This window comes from Tasmannia lanceolata, unplaced genomic scaffold (assembly GCF_043159265.1).
Source record: "Tasmannia lanceolata isolate RefF3 unplaced genomic scaffold, GAP_Taslan_0.1 ptg000016l, whole genome shotgun sequence".
NCBI lineage: Eukaryota > Viridiplantae > Streptophyta > Magnoliopsida > Canellales > Winteraceae > Tasmannia > Tasmannia lanceolata.
The window spans coordinates 10,227,943-10,247,990 of NW_027518693.1; the positions used below are offsets into that span (position 1 = coordinate 10,227,943).

Here is a 20,048-nt window from a genome sequence, read left to right on the forward strand (position 1 = left end):
ACACAAAAAAGTAGCATAGCGTGGGTACCATCCCTACCAATATGAGTGGCGTAGACTTCAATTGGGAGTGCGACTTCAGAACCATATGGAGGACTGTCATTCAATTTTTGTAGATGAGTCAAAATTTAATTGATATAACTCTCAGTTACTGCTACTTCGTTTTGTTCAGGAGCATACTATGAATTTTGGGATGGAAATAACTAAACGGATTGTAGAATACAGGAAGACAGAAAATGCAGAGAAGTTCAGAAGTGGTTGTTCCACACATGAACCAAAAAGCTTTACTACTTTTTAAACATTTACTAGTGGCAGTACATGTGCATTGAAATCCCATCTTTCCTCCTATTTTTTTGACATTTCCCACCTTTCTTCGCTTTCATGATCAAATCCCAATTTGAACCGAAGAAATTGACATTGGCATTGAAAAATAACAACAGAATTTATGGTAGGGGAAGATAAATAACTAACCCCATTTAAAGATGTTTACTTCTATTACAGGGAAAATTATAACATAGAAAACAGAGCTTGACCACCATATTACAACAAACTAAGATGATTAAGAAAACACTCAAGACTTTGGAGGTCCCTTGGTATTGAAACAACCAGAGCATAATTTCATCTGATATACATATTGATACATTGCAGGATTCCGTGTGCCAGTCAGCTTCATCCCAGTTCTTGAGCTTCAAGTATTGGGACCATTGAATTAATAAAAAATTGGATATAAGACCACAATTTTATCTACACGTTTCTTAAATCTCTTCTGGTTCTAATGGGAAGTGAAAATGGTTTTCGACCCCGAGGTTCTTTGCAAGGCGGATGACACTGTTTTGCACTGCTGCGGAGTTTGGAGAGACGGAATTGGGAAGACGGGGTAGGCAATCGGGTAGATATTGACTGTTAGATTCTGGAGGGCAGAAGAGAGAAAGCACGGATCGACAGAATATGAACCTGGGCAAAGACATCATAAAAATGAGAGAACAAAATGTATAAAATTATACAATCATATAAAGATAAATAAGGGATTTTTGTAGGCCATTATGTAGTGTTCTGCTTGTAAGTCAAACAGAAGTCACTAGATTCAAGTTTAAAAATACAGTCAGGGTGGTATATAGTCTGGGTGAACACCTCAGATTTGGTAAACTTTTTTTTTTTTTTTTTGAACGGTAACAAGAATTCATTAAAAAGAAATAGGGCGACAGAGAGAGTCGATCCGAAAAAGACAGCAAACAAACACAAAGAAAATTAGAAGACAATACAAAAATACTAACGTTCAGATTTGGTAAACTCTGATGGGTATTAGCTATTTAGTCTTTCTTGTTATTCATTGAAGTTTGGGCATCCACTATTCCTGAGATAATAAATTATGGCCATGCACTCAATAGTGAACACACTCATCCTTAATAGAATCCGATGAGTCTTTTTATGCCTAGAGTATTCTGGACATAAATAACTTAATCTAACATTGACTTTTTGGGAAGCTCTTAATACACTATCCTGCAGAGGAAAATTTAGGAAATGCACCTGATCATTCTGAAACCCTCTGAACACACGCAACTTGTGAACATTAGGGTAACCTATGTAAGTAAAACTTTGTTTGTTTTTTTTCCAAGAGACAGGTTTTAACCCATTTTTCCAGAAACACATTGTTAACATTTTTTTGGGAATGGCTTATTGACGTTTTCTTTTCAATATAGTTTCATAAAACTTCAAAATTTAAAAGAAAAAAAAAAAAAAAAAACCTCCGTTCTATACATTTTTTCAGAAGGACTTCAGAGTGGACAGGTATGTCTCACCTCGGGATTCGTTTCTACCTCTTCTGGTCTTCTCCTTTTTGTTCTCGTTGACGATATTTGTTGGGGATAAAAATCGGACTCTAACACGATGCCTACACATAACACCATCGTCAAGATGAGACCACCCGACCAAACAAAAGAGCATACGGTCCCTCCGACAGATGATCCACACCAAAGTACCTCCAGGGCGGCCGAGTGATCTTGGCCTGGGCCCTCGTCTGGCCATCCCCTAGGTGGAAGCTTTCCAAGCCACACGATGACATCTCTCGAAAGACCGCTTAATGTCTTACCATCATCTCCCACTGCCACCACCAGCAACCGTATCAAATCCCATCTCTGACGTACAAGACTCTACACCTCCAGCCGCCAATTTGCCACCACCTAGAGAAACAGACGGCCTATCCCATCACATCATTCTCCAAGACCGTACACACATATCCTGCAACGATGACATCTACAACGATATACATGGTGCCACGTCACCATCACATCGCACAAGGATTTCAGAACCTCCATATTAAAGGGGAACCCCCCACCCAAGAAACAGACTCCTCTAGTGATCCATACATTGCCATCTGCCCAGTCCACAGACCAACCATGCTCATCCCGTCCAGTAAACATATTCTCAGTCCGATTTTCCTCCACAGCGATAAGGAGCTAAAAGAATCATTGGTCGGGACTTAGTTTTGAGTTCTAGAAGAGCCTATTTCCCTTCTATATGATGTTCTAAGACTCCATCCGAGAGTCTTCAATATTTATCAAATCTGTTCCTATCTAACGGAACGCTATTGGATCCTTTCTCCCGATCGTTCGCTTGGTCTGGGAGCTGCCCTCCATCGAGGCGGGCAGATCCGTTCCTTTGTGAATCCAAGTGTGATTGCTGGCAATAAGGGTGTTTGTTTAATGGTGATGGTGAGTCTTACTTCCTAACCACACTCCGGCTTCGGACTTCGGCCAGTGTTTCAGTCAACAGTCATTACGATTGGGTGGTTAGCCCCTGCAGTAAGGCACATTAATATGTCAAAGTCTCGCCCACACGAAGAATATGTAATAGAAAGTTTGAAACTTCTTAGCCACTTCATTCAATCATCCCTGAAGAGACGAAGGAACCCAAATCCGGAATCTCTTCTTTGTGAGGTTTTGCCTGATCTCTCGCGCTCTACTCCTAAGGTTTCTTCGTTTCCCTCGGCTAAAGAAATCCGGGGAGGGTTCCAACTTTCTTATGATGGTTAAGTTCACTGAAGCCATGGCCGAGTCGGGTGTAGTATACATTCTTATGGGCCGGGAAGAGACAGGGGTTGGTATTATCCCTGAAGTGGTCCAACCCCTCCTTGAGGAGTTCGAGGATATGTTCCCCAAGGAGTTGCCAGCTGACATTAAGCCACCCGCCCGAGGTGAGGGTGAAAGATAGTTTTGTTCATCTTAAGAAGCGAGGCGACCGGAGGGAGGCGAGCGGAGTGAGGGTTTTTTTACTGTTGAATCGCTTCCTTTTCAGCGGGAAATGAGCACTCGACTACTAGGGACGGTCTCCCGCTTCTGAGGCGGTATCCATCGTCTTATGTGGGCGGCCTACCCGTTTAGGGATTAGTCGAATCAATACTCCTCGGTGGAAGGGAAAAAAAAGAAAGGCAACTCCTCCTCTACTAGGCATGATCCCAACCTTCAACGCTGGCAAATCATTCTATCTTTCCCCTTCAGCAGTCGGATAAAAAAGGCTAGAGCGTAGAGCTAGTCACGGATAAGAGAAGTAGGGATGAACAGTGATCCACCAGTCGTCGTTCCGCTTTGCAACTTTGTTTAGTTTAGTGATTGATATCAAAGAGAGTCTCAGTCTAGTCACTCAACTAATCCACTCGTGGAGTGGTAGTGGTATAGTAGTTGTGTGGTAGTTGAGACTCCGATTGAACTCGCTCTTCTCTAACGACCCAGCGAAGAAAACTCCAAGGTGGTCGTTTAACGACACCAAAAACATCAAAGGGATGAAAGAGTTATGGTCTGTTCAGTAAAAACATGGAGGTAGAGTAAAACATCCATAATTCTCTCATTTGAAGTCCAAATCAAATGAAATCAGTCTCTATCTGCTCATCTTGAAGTTTTCTTTCAAACGCAACAAATGGCATCAAAAAAGTCAAAGGCATGAGAGAGTTATGGTATGTTCAGTAAAAACATGGAGGTATAGAATAAAACATCCATAACTCTCTCGTTTTAAGTCCAAATCAAATGAAATCAGTCTCTATCTGCTCATCTTGAAGTTTTCTTTCAAACGCAACAAACGGCACCAAAAATGTCAAAGGGATGAGAGAGTGTTGCACGTGTCCACCCTTAGCCCACAGTGACTCCTCGTCTCTCCTCCATTCAGCTCTCCTTTTCCTGGTGCCTCTACCTGACTTGACTGTCGAAGGGTTTCCCAGAGTTTTGACTCCGGGTGGTCCTTAACCTTTTGTCTTTGGGCGCACGTCACAGGTCGAACTGCCCGCCCCCTAAGCCTAGCAGAAGGCAGGATTGGCACATCCGGACCGTTCGCATTCATGCACAAGTTCGAGCAGCATCAATATTCACTAAGATCAAAGGAATAAGGCTCTTCAAACTCACCTAACCTCTTCGGTGAACTGAGATGTGTGGACTTGAGAGCTAGAGTCGGGTGTAGATAAAAGATATAGTTAGATTACTTGAATTAGTGTCTGCATATAAATGATATAATTCAATTATAATTCTGATAAGCTCTAAGTGAACCATAGGTAGGGTGATCATTCTTAGTCTCAGGTGGTGAAGAGCTGAAGTTCAAATCCTTCTGTCCAAGTGAACACTCCGCTATTTGTTAAGTCTTAAAGTGTTTTAAATTTTACGTATAATTTAATTAAATTATATGACATAGGAATCATGGGTTACTATTTTAGAATTTAAAATTTTGATGACATGTATCGACAAGTATATTAAAATTTTGGATGGATATAAACAAGTTATTTTATCACGTTTCATTAACACGATGTTGTTTTAAATCCATTTCTTTCTCCCAATTCTTTTTTAGTTCTCGTTTTTTAAGTTTTTTCTACCTTTTTTTTTGGATTTCTGTTTTTTCCATTCAATCATTTTTCTACGGTGCAACATTGATAATTTCCCCATATCAAAGGCTGATGAACCAGATTTCTATAAGTGCACAATACTGAAGCACAAAGTAGCAAAAGTCAACCCGTACGGGTATGGCTCTTTGGCTTAAAGTCATGGGTATGCTCCCCATTGATGCAAGCTCAAGTCCCCTCGGGCTTCCCCGATGCGCATGGTTTACGTCTGATTGCGCGCATCCTTAGGGAATAGTCCCGCCTTAAAAAATTGGCGTGGGGATACCCTATGTCATAAAAAAAAAAGTAGCAAATGCAGGTTTGGCTTCACAAACAAGAGGCCATGGTTTTAGTTCACTCCAACGTGGGTTACCATTACCTAAGAAGAAAAAACTCAAGTAGGCTTTTTTGTAATAAAAAAAACTCTTTGTCATCAGAAAATAGAACCATAAATACCTAATAATCATCCGTCGTAGAAATGGATCAGATAAAACTTGAGCCCAAACCTGATCCAGGCAATCCGAAGTACAAAGTATAACTTCCCAGTCGGAGAAGGCCGAGGAAAGTATGGTGTCAGCATTGTTGTACGCATTCTGAAAGTGCCCACAGAATCTATCAAGCAAAGTAAATAGACGGATATTTGATAGAAAATTTCAAGATTCAGCTAAAACTTACCATATCCATATTGGACATGGAGAGACCAACCAATTGGCAGAAAGCTCGTAAAGGAGCAGTTAGAAAAAATGTGAACTGACTTCCGTTCTGTGTTAGGTCAGCAGAAGAAGGGTCGTGGAATGCTGGCCTACAAGGAGAAAGAAGAAGGGCAGCTGTCTCACCCCTTTCTGCACCATGTATAGCCTGGAAAACTTTAAAATATGAGAACATTAAAAAAGAAAAAACAATTCATAAGAATGTACTGCATATAAATAAGAACCTTTAAAAAGAAACAACAATTTTTTGCAAGCACTTAACACGGAAAACTGAATAAGGGGGCCTCATAGAGAAGTTAGTTAAGGCTTGTTTGGGGGTCCTGGTGTTTAGGGAATGGGGTCATATAGGGATTCCCATTTCCTGGATTAGATGACTTTAGCTCGGAGCTAATGCCATTGTATTCCCATTTAGGGTGGAAATAAGCACCAAAAAGCCATTCTGCCCAAATTTTCGTGGACAAGAAAACACACTGGCCTCACAAAAATCAAATGAGATGATAGACCTATCATCCGATTTGTGTTCCTCAGGACACCTAAAGAGGCCCAATACTTGACACGTTTTAACATTGCTTGATACTGTTAAGAAAATGCTTGCTCCTGCTCAAGAATGAGGAAGAATAAACAGAGAACACCACGTACTTATTTTGAAAGGTAATAGAGAAGAATACATAGAAAATATACAAGAAGCTAACAATGACTACAATGTGACTTAATAGAGATGAATGTAAATGCTTGTGGTTCCTTTATATAGAAGATCATATACTGTTCGAAATTCTAATTAACATGGGGATGATTACACTTAATAGCTCAGAAAGCTTAGCATTTAATAAATATGACTAATCATAATCCACGATGTAAAGGATGAGGAGGTTAACTTTGCATATTTTTTCCTTCTATATCGTTTGGTCTAACCACATCAGAACCAAACCCATGTTTAAGCAAAAATCTGGTGACTGCTTTGAGCAGCTAAGAACTACTGATGTTATTGTTGTGTTTGGTCTAATTAGTTGCCCCATATCTTTCTCTACTTATGTGAATTCCTAAGAGAGTGATTTCCTTAGTTTTATTTGGTTTGCTTGAGGTTCTCTTCAAGAGACCCTTTTAGAACCCAATTTCATCAATTGCAGGAAAACTTGAAGGACTATTTGATATGCAGATGACATAATATGCACCTATCCAAAAAATAAAATAAACAGATTACAGTGCACATAGATAATCGAAAAATGAATCAAAATATTAGGCATTTTCCTATTTGACCGAGACATTATGCTATAGCTGAAGTGGATTTTGATAGCGGACCCATGGCCGCACCATAACATCACTAGTCAATGTTCAGGTCTTGGACATTAAATTCATGACGGCTAAAAAAAAACACTAGAGGAAATAGGCCCACTTGAAAATAATAAATATGGTCAAAGGAGTTTCTATTGACTCTGTAGGGCAAAACGCGAAATGTGGCCAAGGTAAAAGGTAGTTGACTCAGAGGACTCGATGCGAACGCGGAGGAGTTTTAAAACTATGGAGCAAACCACTCAAAATTGAAAATTGTTATCAATCACTAGGTAAGTTAAATACTCTTTTTCGTTACAGGCAATGAAGTACTCAATCAATTACGGAAGTTTTCCTCAAAAAATAATAGAAGCCCAGATTTTGGTTCTTAGGCACCCCTGGCTAAGTTGAGTAAAGGTTGAACCTTATAAATAAGTAGAATTTTTTCCTGTGCAACCCTTACATCAGTAGACCAACAAGATATATTCCCTCAAAATATAAAAGTTTAAAATAATGGAACACCCTTTATCTGCCCAGACTGTGACCAATTAACAGCAAAGTTCATTGCAACAGCATCTGACTCATGGTTGTTTCATGTTACAGATGAGTCAAAGGCCCCTTTAGGGCCAAGTCGTGCTGATAATAGTGTGGAGAAGTGATGTACCAAACAGAACAATAAAATCTCATCAACATCAAATGAGCTCACGGAGCCAGCATATACAGAAGAAAAGAAAGGCATAAATGAAATGTTGAGAGTGGGCGTATTACATAGACCCACTTATGTGTGTGTGTGTGTGTGTGTATATATATATATATATATATATATATATATATATATATATATGGGGTTGATTTTTCTAGTCGGCCGACTAGAAAAGTTTTCTAGTCCGTCCGCCAAAAAATCAGTGCGGGCCCACAGTTTTTGTGTGATCCGAAGCATTCATTTAATAGGCCCTGACATGGATAGGGTGTGCCCAAAAAATCAGCTCCATAGGATCATCCAAACCCTACGATTTGTGGAGGTTAAAATGGATGGGTATAAAACTTCACTAATTTGTCCAATTTTTAGCTCCACAAATCGAAGGGTTAAGATGATCCTATGGAACTGATTTTTTGGGCACACCCTATCTATGTGAGGGCCTATCAAATGAATGCTTTGGATCATCCAAACATTGTGGGCCCATTGTGTTTTGGGTTGGCGGACTAGAGAAGGTTCTCTAGTCGGCCGACTAGAGAAACTTTTCTCATATATATATATATATATATATATATAATCATTTTCGTGTGGGAGAGAGATATACAACTCTCTCTCAACTCTTCTCCACTTCTCATCTCTTCTCTCATGGAAGATAGGATACCCCTAACATGGTATCAGAGTTAAAGGTTAGAGGATCATCCATTAACATTGAAAAAGGTTAGAAGATTCATTTCTCTTTCCTCTTCCCTCTCTCCTTTTCTTCCTTCTTTCATTTGGGTTTTTCATTAATCCCTACCAAAACCCTAACTCTCCCATTTCTTTTTCTTTCTCCTTGTCTTTTACCACACCCTAACCCTAACCGCCCCCTCCATGTTTCCTTTTTTTGGTTGTTTTACATCACCCAACACCCTAGCCGCCACTTCCCAACCTTAACCTATGTGTTTTTCAACCCCACACCCTAACCACCCCTCCTCCCACTCTCTTGTCTCTATTGTTGTCCAATCCCAAACCCTATTCCTTTTAATTTCTTTCGTTACTACTCTCATCAGTCTTTAATCCCATTTTAATACTCTTCTAATCCTTCATGATCTCCAGGAAGAGGTTTACATGGAGTAACCACCATTTTACATGAAGAATGATGTCTGTAAGTTGAGCAAGGCATTGTATGGCCTTAAGCAGTATCCCCGTGCCTGGTTTGGGAGATTCAGTGAGGCAGTAGTACGATTTGGCATGACCCAGTATGTTGTGGACCATTCTGTATTCAGCTCTCAGTCTAAGGATGGTCAGATCTTCCTGGTTGTTTCTGTAGATGCCATCATTATTACAGGGAGTGATAGTACAGGTATGCAGAGACTGAAGGATTTCCTTCAGAAAGAGTTTGGCACAAAATACCTTAGTCGTCTCAGATACTTTCTAGGGATAGAGGTAGCTTATGCACGTGGGGGGTTGGGGAGGGCCTATCTCTGTCACAAAGAAAGTACGCACTGGATATATTGGAAGAGACAAGCCTACTGGGAGCAAAGCCGGCTAAGACACCTATGGACCCAAACGTCAAGCTTTTTCCTGATCAGGGGGAGCTTCTGGAGGTCTCAGGCATATACAAATGCTTTGTTGGGAAGCAAATCTACCTCACTGTCACACGCGCAGACATCTCCAATGCAGTTAGTGTGGTTAATCTTCATGAGTACACCACGGATGTCTCACTGGTCAGCAGTCACCCGGATGGTGAGATACCTGAAGAAAGCTCCTGGTAAAGGACTGGTCTTCAGGAAACATAGACATATGAGGATCGAGGGGTATTCAAATGCAGACTGGGCAGGATCTCTTGTAGACAGGAGATCTACTACGGATTATTGTACGTTTGTTGGAGGCAATTTGATGTCTTGGAAGAGCAAGAAACAAGATGTTGTTTCCACGTCGAGTGAAGAGGCAGATGCAGAGGCAGAATATAGAGCCAGGGCATATACAGGGTGCGAGTTGATTTGGTTGAGGTCATTTATGTCGGAGATTGGGCTACCATACTCATCACCTGCTTCACTCCGTTGTGATAACAAGTCCACCATTCATATAGCCCAGAATCATCTTTTCATGAGAGGACGAAACACATAGAGGTGGATTGTCATTTTATCCGTCATAGGATTCAAAAAGGGGAGATTTGCACAGTATTCACGAGGTTAAATGATCAGATAGCAGCTATGTTTACCAAACCCCTAAGCAAAGCAAGGTTGAGTGACTTATGTAACAAGCTGGGTATGTATGATGAGAGTGGGGGTATTACTTAGACCCACTTATGTGGGAGTATTTCTGTACTTTCCATGTAACCTTATTTTACATCCACATATATAATCATTTTCGTGCGGTAGAGATAAACAACTCTCTCAACTCTTCTCCACTTCTCATCTTTTCTCTCATGGAAGATAGGATACCTCTAACATGAACAATAATTCTATGAAGAAAAAAAAGATAAAAGAATAAATGAACACCAAATGATATATAGCGGAACAAAAGATTAATCTAGTATGGCAAGTCTAGCTTCTTGAACACCAACACTATTGTAAACAAGAGTTTGAAGCATCATGTACTTTACGGTCACACCCAATCACAGTATTTTGTTTTTGTGTTTCTGGTTGTTAACTCCTCTTTGCTTCGGTTAAAGCAGTATTTTAAAATGTTGATGCGTGTAAAATTGCGGCCAAAGCAAATTCTAATTAACTCGGCACGACACAAGCAAGTACTCGGTTGATGCGGCTAAACACTCAGTTTGACGCGGTCATAACTCGGGACTCGGCAGAGTCAAAGGAGTTTTGATTGACTTTGTAGGGAAAAATGCAAACTTGGACAAGAATGCATCCAATGTACAAAGGAGTAGGGAGTCGACTCGGGCGAGTCTACAATAACTCAGGAGAGTTTTGAAATCATGGGTTAAAGTACCAAGTGTAGCAATATATGATTAACATTTTAGTAAAATAGTTTGCAATTATGCACCCCTCTAACTGTGAAACCAACTACATTAAAAAACTGTAGAGGGCTGAAAAAAGTAAAGAGAACTGACACGAGGAAAAATAAGAACCCAAATGTGTCGCTTTCAGTAGATCACCAAAGAAGTATATATCGCATAGAATACTCTTCTTTGTAACAGTATATTCGCGGATCATGATAAAATTCTTTTTTTTTCGAACTGATCATGATAAAATTCTTATGAAAAATATACAATTATCACTATTCAAATATATATAGGCTACCGATATTTGCACTACCATGTTTTGATAATGACACAAATTCACTTGTCTTTTCCTTTTTAATTGGATGCAGAGTTGCAGACAGCTTTTGGGGAATTGTAATAGCTTTTGACAGCTGGTTAAATAAGAAGAGACAAGGTAAAGTGAGTTTTTGTCATTATCAAAACATTGTAGTGCAAATATCGGAAAGCCATTTTGCGGAATGCCATTTCGTGGCTGACTTTTGCACAGCGACCTTGGATGAATTAAATGAAAAAGATAATCTTCTAAAAAAACAGCCTGTGTGGCTGTTCTCTCATGCAAAAGTGAGTCGTGAAATGGATCTCCACGAAATTGCCTAGCAGATCCCATATATATACAGTTTTCAATAGCTACATTTTAAATAGCTTTTATTGTGCTCTCCCATATGGCCTTAAAAGAAGTCTGGATGACTATTATGAGGCACAAAATAGATGAGCAAGAAAGGAGAAAGTTTTTAGTGACATGCATTTTGTATCCACATTACAAAGGAATGCTAAATTTACAATTGATAGGGTTCTTCAAGATAAAGCCCAAGATTTAGAAAGTAGAATACAAGTTTTGACAAACCTGCCTTGAATGCGTGGCTGTTGTCACTATCAATAATTAGGAAAAGTGGCCTCCTCGTGAAAGGAATTATGTCACCAGGGTAAAGATTGTTCAAACCTGAAAATCAGAAAAAACTCCGTAAGAGTGAACAGGAAGTATGACTATCTTGATCAATTAGCAATTTGCAAAAAAAAAGCAAGGAATCCAAGATAAAACTTGGAAATTTGGATAGAAACTGCTGGAAAATCCAACTATTTTCAAAAAAGTTATACGCAGAGGGAAATGAATTCATCATGTTTCAGAGAAAAGAAATATTTCCGACAGTAAAGAACCAGTCCTAACATGTACTACATTGTATGAAAACCGCATGAAGTTACATACCTCCACTTCCTCGAGAACCCAAGCATAGATAAGCCCCATGACAGTCAGTAAAATATCCCTCATCTTGCACAGGGTGTTGAGGTAGTGAGCTATCATGTTGGTGGTGGTTCTGAGAAATTCTGGTCATTTTTGAAGAGTTCCTGGAAGCTCCAGAAATCTCCATCTGAGAAGCAATGTTATGACTAGTCTTTCCTGCAGATATGCATTGGAGTCACTAATCACGGATGGTTTGACAATCATTAGCGGATTATTGAAGCAGTAAATAAGGAAGTAACAAGAAACCTGATGCTGATATATATATGAGCAAAATGCTATCCAGAGGGAGCTCTTCACAGATCAGAGAAAGGACCTGACCATGCAACAAGTAACCTTTAAAAGAGTTCCAACCATACTTAATTTCATGAGTGCCATATATCCAGAAGAGAATAGAGTAGGTGACTTAAGCTATATTATAAGTATAATAAAGAAAAAGGCATATCTGAAGGGGACAAGAAATATTTATTTGATGCATACAGTTTATATCTTACAGCAAGGTATTGTTCACCAAATACTATAATTATAATAAAGGCCTAATGGGGCTGTTCACAATGAGAATAGCAAGCCGGGGTTTATTTTATCCATGGATAAATTTGCTATCCTCTGCTCACAATGACCTTTGTTCTAGCAAAAATATTACCAGAAAATAATTGGGGAATTGCGGACAAGATAATTTCAAGATAAACTTTTTCATTTTTTTTTTTTTGGAAACGATAAACTTATCCTGGTAGAATGGCCAATCCCAGGAACAGCTTATTATCCAAGGATTTCTATTCCCGCAGTGACCATCCCAAATAGGATACATGCTATTCTCTTTATAATGGTAAAGAATATAAGTAAATGTGATATTCTACTGTTGGAGAACCATATTGTGGGCATCTGGTACAATATGTCCCCCAATATAGATATATAGATTTACAGGATCTCAACTCTTGGGGAAACATAGTGCAGATGACCCAACAAAATATAAATCGTGCACTCCTGATAAGGTTCGCCAACCATAATTTGTTCGCTTGTGTAGACTTGACTATGTGGCAAGTTGGTCGATTCATACTGCTTAATTCGAACAAAATGAATAATCTTCGTTATCCAGCATAAGCATTAGACACAAAATACTAAATTATAGTTGGGAGAGTCAATGAGAAGCGCGACATGTAACTTCCAAAAGAATTAAATGACAGTCCAGAACACCGAATTGAAAGGCAAACAAAAAAAAGATAGAAAAGAACATAACAAATGTAGTTTTGACACTCACTGCAATCAAATGTGTGACAGAAGGACGATAAAGAACAGCCTTCCGTGGATTTAAAGGCAAAGTTGGATCAGTCATATCAGCAGCAAGGTTTATATCAATGAGTCCAGAGGCTCCAGACTGATTGCTAATCGCACCATTATCACTCAATTCTTTTGTACGCATTTGGTAGAAGGTTCCACTGGGCTCCCACTCAAAACACTGTATCATTCTGAAAGTGTCCAGTGTAAGCTCAGTAAACTTGACCTGAAAGAGCAAAATAAAACAGCCATAACTGACAGACACATGTAATTGCTAGAAAAAAATGAAATGCATGACTTTCCAACAAGTCTCTGTATGATTAACTTAATAACCAACATTGCTTACAGTACCAGGTGAATTCTAACTGAAAGATCCATTATTCTTAAAACATTTACTAATAAGCATAGCTAACCTCATTCCGATGATAACTAGTAAGCAACGCTTCCTGAAGCCTCAGAAGTCTCTTAGCCTTTGCCTGGAAATGGGCCACATGTCGAAGGGAACCTGGATTCGAATCAAATTGCATGCAATACCGTAAAGGCCTGATATTCATGTAATCTGTGTCAACTTTCAAAAACCTGACAATTTCTTGCACCACTTGCTTCCATTCTTTAAAGTTTGTCTCCTGGTAAGACATGGTCCAAAAATTACTTCAAGAGCAACAAAGTTTTAGAGAGAGTTTACAAAGGAAAAAAATGATGAATGATCTAATAAAAGTAGCGTGTAATTAATTTAAGAAGAATAAACACAAGGTCAAGCTTGGTGGTTCTCGTGGCATAATTATACGTCAAACAAGGAAATTATTAGCGAAAAAGCAGAAATTAAAATTTCGGAGAAAAGGATGCGGGGCAAATCAAAATGTTAAACACGAAGTCCACTCAAATGACAAGAAAAAAATATCTGAATCCCTTTTAGATGGAATCATATTTCAGCCAACATGAATCAGTTTCAGTATAATCAGATATGAAACCAAAATGGGAGTCATTCACCAATACAATTCTAAGAGAAAATCTCAAAAAAAGATGTTTTTATATTCGAGGAAGAGGTTGCCCTATATACAAAGAATCACTACAAGCCCGAATTTGCTAGGCTCTCTGCCTCATGTTGGCCACCCTTGGAGCATGGAAAAGAGAAATACATCTATCCTCCTTCCACATATCCTAAATCATACTCTTATCATGTCCTAGGAAGCCCAGTACTGAGGGTGATACTTTAGTGCTGGTTCGCTAAGAGGTGTTAGAGACATTGCAACTGGCTATTGAGAGGAACGAGGTGATCGATGATCAGCATCAGGGAGATCACTTATACAGCGTGGGTGTTCTAGTGACCACATTCCTCTGATGCGATTGGTTCGCGATTGGATTCACTCATCATACATGCCTTGGAGATATGCCAGAGCTTACTATCATTGCTTCATTAAGAGTTTACAACATGCATGTCAGGACAATGGAGATGCACCTTATATTTCACTGGAGATACCCCATTCGTTGACGAGGGCATTTGCTGATTGATTGTTCATGGATTGATGCAAAGCAGCTACAATGTCTGAGGATGTGTTTCGCAATATAGCCGACTTCTATTCGACGGAGTTGAATTCTAACCACATGGGGGAGAACTAATGTGATCCAGTATCATAATACCTGTTAGATTTATCATTCAAAAGAACAGGTATCTGTTAGATTTATTTTATTTTCCAATTGGACTATCAGCCATGTGCTACTTTCTTTTATTAGTATTGTATTTAAATTATTAGCATCTTATTCAGCCTAGATATAGGAGATGTCCACATCACCTATGGCCCACCATGCCACTTTTCCCATGGCCCACTTACCCCTTTAAAACCACATATTATGACCTAATCTGGCCTACCATCACTTACCCAAGCTCACACATCACTCATTCAAAATACATAATCACTATTTTTAGTAAATATAAACTTGCTATTTTTAGAAAATAGAAACCTGGTCAGAGACCTCGCATTCCCATATAAAAGACTTTAAGGAGGAAACCCTAGATAAGTCACGGAAGTCTTGGAAAACTCTCCCTTGGCCGCAAGGTATCTCTATTCTCTTTCTTCTCCTTCTTTCTTCTTCATCTTTCCATTTCTTGCCTTTCTTCTTATATTATAGTCATTCCCTTTCTCCTTTCTTACACCTACATTCATTTTCCCACCTTTTTCCCGTTTCACCCTTCCCGATTGAGTTTATAAACCATTATCTCTATTTCCCTTGTCACCCTTCCCCGTTGGGTTTATAAATCATTCCATCTTTTCCCCTTTTTCATCATACTAGATTGGGTTTATAAGTCGTTTCCCTTTTTCGCCTTATCTTTCTCCCCATTGATTTTCTTTCTGCATTTTCTTGATCTTGATCTTTCTTGGATCGTGATCCCCTTTTCTTTTCTTGACCGTGATGTTGATCTTTACGAGATCTTGATCTTTTCTTGATTTTGATCTTTTACGGATCTTGATTGTCCTTTCTCTTCATAATCTTGATATTTCTTGATCTTATTATTTTCTCCATCATTTCTTCGCGTCTTGGCCGAGATCAGCCCTTCCTTCTCTCACACTATTTCTTTCCTCTCTCAGATACGTCCTACAGGGAACGATGAAGGCACGGAGTTGAACGTCACTCCCAGAAAGTCGCATGAGAACCCTAGGTTTGCATCACCCATTTGGAAAAGATATTTGATAGATTTTTCGAATAAAAAAAAAGATATTTGATTCCTCTCTTCATGAGCTTATTCCTCACCGGATCATTAGGTTCTCCCCAGATTTTTCTCTATTTTCACTTCCATAATTCAACGATCTCGATCGTCATCGCCATTTACATCCTTATAGCTGTCATTCTCGGTAGCAAGCAAGACCCTATTTTTCGTCAGCAATCGCTAACCTAGTGCCTTCAATCTTGGAAGCTCGGGTGTGGTCCCCCTTATTCGCCGCCCCCTCCTTCGTCACCTCTCCTCTCTTTTAACTCCAAAGAGGGAACCTATAACCCCCTTTTCTTCTTTCTTTTTATAGTAACATGTAAGCTCTTAAGGCCTTAAGAGTTAAAAATAAACTCAAGTTCAAAGAGAAGAAAAAACCTCCTTCATTTACTTTTCACCGCCTTTTAATGTTTTCATTCGCAAAAGAGGCAAAAGAAAGCAATCGCCATACAAAGAAACATAATAACAAGAAAAGAAAAAGTAAAAGGAGAAGATTAAAATTATATCATCTTGTAGCAAAAAGGGTCCATCAAAGTTAAAAAAAAAAAAAGGGGGGGGGGGGGAGGGATTCATCACTTGTTTTTTGTAGGTTCTATTGACTAGCTTAACTCAACGGAGTCAATGGCTTACTAGGTAGAGCCAAAACGTGTACTCGAAATTGCCAAGGCTGAATTTTAATCGCAATCGAGTTTTGAGTACACATCAATATTGACCTTAACACTTATAGGTCTTCTTTTTGGCTATCTATCACAAAAATGTGACGTGTCTATCATGATATTTATACACCTCTAAGCCTCCTTTCTAGTCATCTTTCACCTATATATTACTTCTCAAGGCCCAAGGACATGTGCTAGTTAGGAACTTCATTTGTGTTTGCTATCTCTTCACTTTTTTTGTGAAGGCCTTTTGAAGGCTATAGCTCATGGATATAAATCAGATTTGTTTGAAGGTATGCATATTCATGTTGCTAATATATAGGGAACTTGATCCTTTTCCATTGCATCATTGAAAAAAGTACTTTCTTGGGTTACTTTATCGATTGTCACTGTTTTTTATTGTATTGGTGCCATCTCGTGCCCTTTTGTTTCTCTGTAAGATTTCTGTGTTGTATCGGCTACTTGATCGATTCCCACTACAATAGAAGTTCATTTTTCCTTGTTCATGGGTTACTTGTCCAATAAGATGCTAAATCAAGCAATCAATATTCTATGGAAGCCACACTAGAGTAAGAGGATGTTTTAGAAGATTGTTGAACAGGTCTATCCTAGTCAGTTCCCTATTTTTCTGTCCATAAACAAGTGCCATGAGCAAACCAGATCACCAATATGATACAGACCTACTGGAGCTCCAACAGGGGCCACTCTTCTCATTTTCCTTTTTCCCTTTTTATTTTATCCAAAAAGTTTGTACTTACTCTTTTCCTTACTTATATAAAGTTGTGTGCATTTCTGATATTATTATGGATCTAATTATGATCTTCTTACAAAGTATGTATGAATGACAGCATGATAGTCTATTTCAGTTCACTAGATTATTTATCATAACAAACGCCATTATATGCATAGAAAAAACCATAACTGTGACAGACAATGACAAAAGATATCCACACTATGAGAATCTATGAAAGTCTATTTCAATTTAGTATATTATTTACTATAACAAACGCCATAATATCCGTAGAAGAAAAAAAACATAACTGCGAGAAATAGCAACAAAATATATCCATGCTGCTGAGAATCAACAGCTTATAATTCAAATAGAAAATACTATTTCAAGATAAATGAACAAATAAAATAAAATAAAAATTCCTTGCAGACCTTATTTCAATCAACAAAAAAATGACAAATAAAATATCACTCCTTTTCAGAAAAGACTCCTCTCTACAAAGTAAGCACTTGCAATCCTGCTCCTTAAATTGACAAATCAAGCAGCAATAACACTAAAAATCATTCCAAGACCAAACAAATCCCCCAATTTCAGACAAAAACGGCGAATCCGCCCCAAAAAACACATCAAAACCCTAAATCTCAACAAAATTCGCATCTAAGAGCTAAAAATCAATCGAATTACCGGAAAAGCTGCCCTGCTGTCATCAACCAGAGCCTTAAACCGATCAACAATGATCCGTACCATCTCGATCCGATTCAAAAGCCACGAAACAGTCAAAAACCTAGCGTAAAACCTCAATTCCTTACACCTGATACCAAAATCCTTCCCACTGCCCTGAAAATACCCTCTATTGAAGATCGCCTCATAGAAAACATACGATTCGAGTAAAAATCTCGCCTCGCTCGTCCTAAGGTACTGCCCGTAGTACAGCTGTCCGATCCGAGACGCGATCTCCCCGATTTCCCACCGATTCAAGCCCGATTCCACGAGTTTTTGGCGATTCTCTTGTTGGAATTTCCATAGCTTTGTATAAGTTTTGAAGACCTTTTGGAAGCAGTGGTGGGACCCACGGCAGAGGGTTTGGTGTGAAGGGAGGTCTCGAACCCTAGCGAACTCTCGGTCGGCTTTCTCGACCAGTGACCGGAAAGTCTTGCCGGCAGCGGTGGATTCGCCCATGGCGCAGGTTAGCGTTGCGACGTCTTGTCGGGGGTCATGTGCGCCGGGGAGTGGTTGAGTGCGCTGTTATTTCGGCCCGGAAATGGAGGGCAGGGGGAAGAATTCTGTTTTGTTGGTTTGGAGTCGGTTTTTTTACTTACAGAGTGGCGGCGACTGAAGAAAAGTACAAGAGAAGGATTTTCTTTTTCAATGAATTCTTTTTCTTTTTTCCTTTTTCTTTTTCTTTTCTAGAACGTAAGATGCAATGCGGGTCCCACATTTACCCCAGAGAGTGGGTAGTAGTGAGACTTGTGGGAGTGATATTTGGACCGTCCAGCTGTGGAACCCACTTAGATTAGACGTGCCTAGAACGTGCACAAGCCAATCGATTAGACCTTTTTTTGGCGCGAGGAAACGGATGGTGAATCATTATTTTCCTTTCATCCGGACCAACTTCTCATTATCGTTTTCGTTGTCAAGAGTGATCCTCTTGTGGGTCCATAACATATGATATCACTGCCCTTTTATTTATCTACACTCTCCCATCTCCACTATCATTTTGACTGGCCAATGTAATTGCTTGAATTGGTTAGTGAATAGAAGGGATGAGTGTACCTACAAAAAAAATAGGAGGGTTACTTCAGTGAGAATTGCTAGCGTCCATCGCCAAAAGGCATTTTGCAGCTGGTATGTCGCACATCAAACCAGCCCACTACTTCAATTTATCTATAATATAAACTTTAAGATATTTTCCAGGTGGTTTCATGGAAAGCCAATTCGCAGCTAACTTTTGCAGGAGAGAACAGCCAACTCAGATGAACAAATGAATAAGACAAAATATGCTAACAAGTGAGCTGCGGAATGGCTTTCTACAAAACTGTCTAACAAATCCATGATAATAAACATCCACCTCAGGCAATTTTGTAGTACCCGGACAGAATTGCCACCTCGTATAAATTAAATAAATAAGACAAATTACCTGAAGAGTTCTCTCCTCGTGCATCATCATTCTCTCTTCCTTTTTTAAATAGAATTGGCTAATAGCAATCAATGGCCAGCTTTAAATTTCTTCAAATGGAATCAACATGCATTATCTTAAAAAAAAATTGAGTCTCGTGCATGAATATTTTTGTTTTTGTAGAATATAGACGATTAGGAACTGATTCAGGATCCCATTGTGTTGATATTCACACCCTTCCCTCTTTTTCTTTATTTTCTACGGAGCATCACTGTCATCATGATTTATGGACCAAACTCCTATTTGACTTAATCAAAGAAGGTAAATTACAAACAGGAAAAATCTTTGATGAAGAAGACAAGCACAACATACCGCGTGCTTAAAAAATAATCACAATTGTCTCTGTGGCCCATGTCTATGGAAAATGCTGGTTACATGTTATTTTCAGGCCACTAAAGCCACACAGTATATTTGAGTATGAAATGACCAAACTACCCCTGTGATGTTTTTTGTATTGTACTCGCTGGACATATATGTAAAGAGGAGTCCATGGGTAAAGGGTACAAATTGGTTTCTATTAAGTGGATGTTAATATCAAAATCAGGCAAAAAAAAAAGAAGATTCGCTTAATTTGAAAATTTGCAATTTAGTAGAAGAATTTTGGGAAGGACAAATATTGAAAAAAATTGCAATCTAATGAGCAGGGCAATTCGGGCATTATGTACTCGTAGCATCGATGTAAATTGTAAAAAAGGGTTTCAAACTTGAAATTTGAGTAGTGTGGGTAGTTTGAGCTTATGGTCGAGTATTGAA

The 20,048-nt window shown here is 39.0% G+C and overlaps 1 protein-coding gene across 2 annotated transcripts; it reads right to left on the reverse strand.

The window, feature by feature from the left end:
• Positions 1-414: 414 nt before the first annotated feature.
• Positions 415-18,488, reverse strand: LOC143848541 (uncharacterized). Of its 2 annotated transcripts, none has more exons than XM_077357492.1 (9): positions 17,804-18,488; positions 13,440-13,652; positions 13,010-13,252; positions 12,001-12,067; positions 11,719-11,910; positions 11,363-11,454; positions 5,531-5,713; positions 5,312-5,448; positions 415-951 (listed from the first exon to the last, which is right to left on the reverse strand). In XM_077357492.1, the coding sequence occupies exons 1-9, from the start codon at positions 18,296-18,298 to the stop codon at positions 753-755; spliced, it is 1,821 nt and encodes a 606-aa protein (XP_077213607.1). In that variant the 5' UTR covers positions 18,299-18,488; the 3' UTR covers positions 415-752. The 2 variants fall into 2 exon arrangements, with proteins under 2 accessions (XP_077213607.1, XP_077213608.1); XM_077357493.1 differs by having other exon boundaries at positions 766-951; positions 5,362-5,448.
• Positions 18,489-20,048: the final 1,560 nt, after the last annotated feature.

Excerpts from the sequence above, each read along its gene's own strand:
- LOC143848541 (XM_077357492.1), bottom strand. The coding sequence starts at position 18,298 with ATGGGCGAATCCACCGCTGCCGGCAAGACTTTCCGGTCACTGGTCGAG. Across the intron at positions 5,714-11,362 it reads ACAACAGCCACGCATTCAAG|GCTATACATGGTGCAGAAAG; the intron begins GCAGGTTTGTCA and ends AAAGTTTTCCAG. Across the intron at positions 5,449-5,530 it reads CCATGTCCAATATGGATATG|AATGCGTACAACAATGCTGA; the intron begins GTAAGTTTTAGC and ends GGGCACTTTCAG.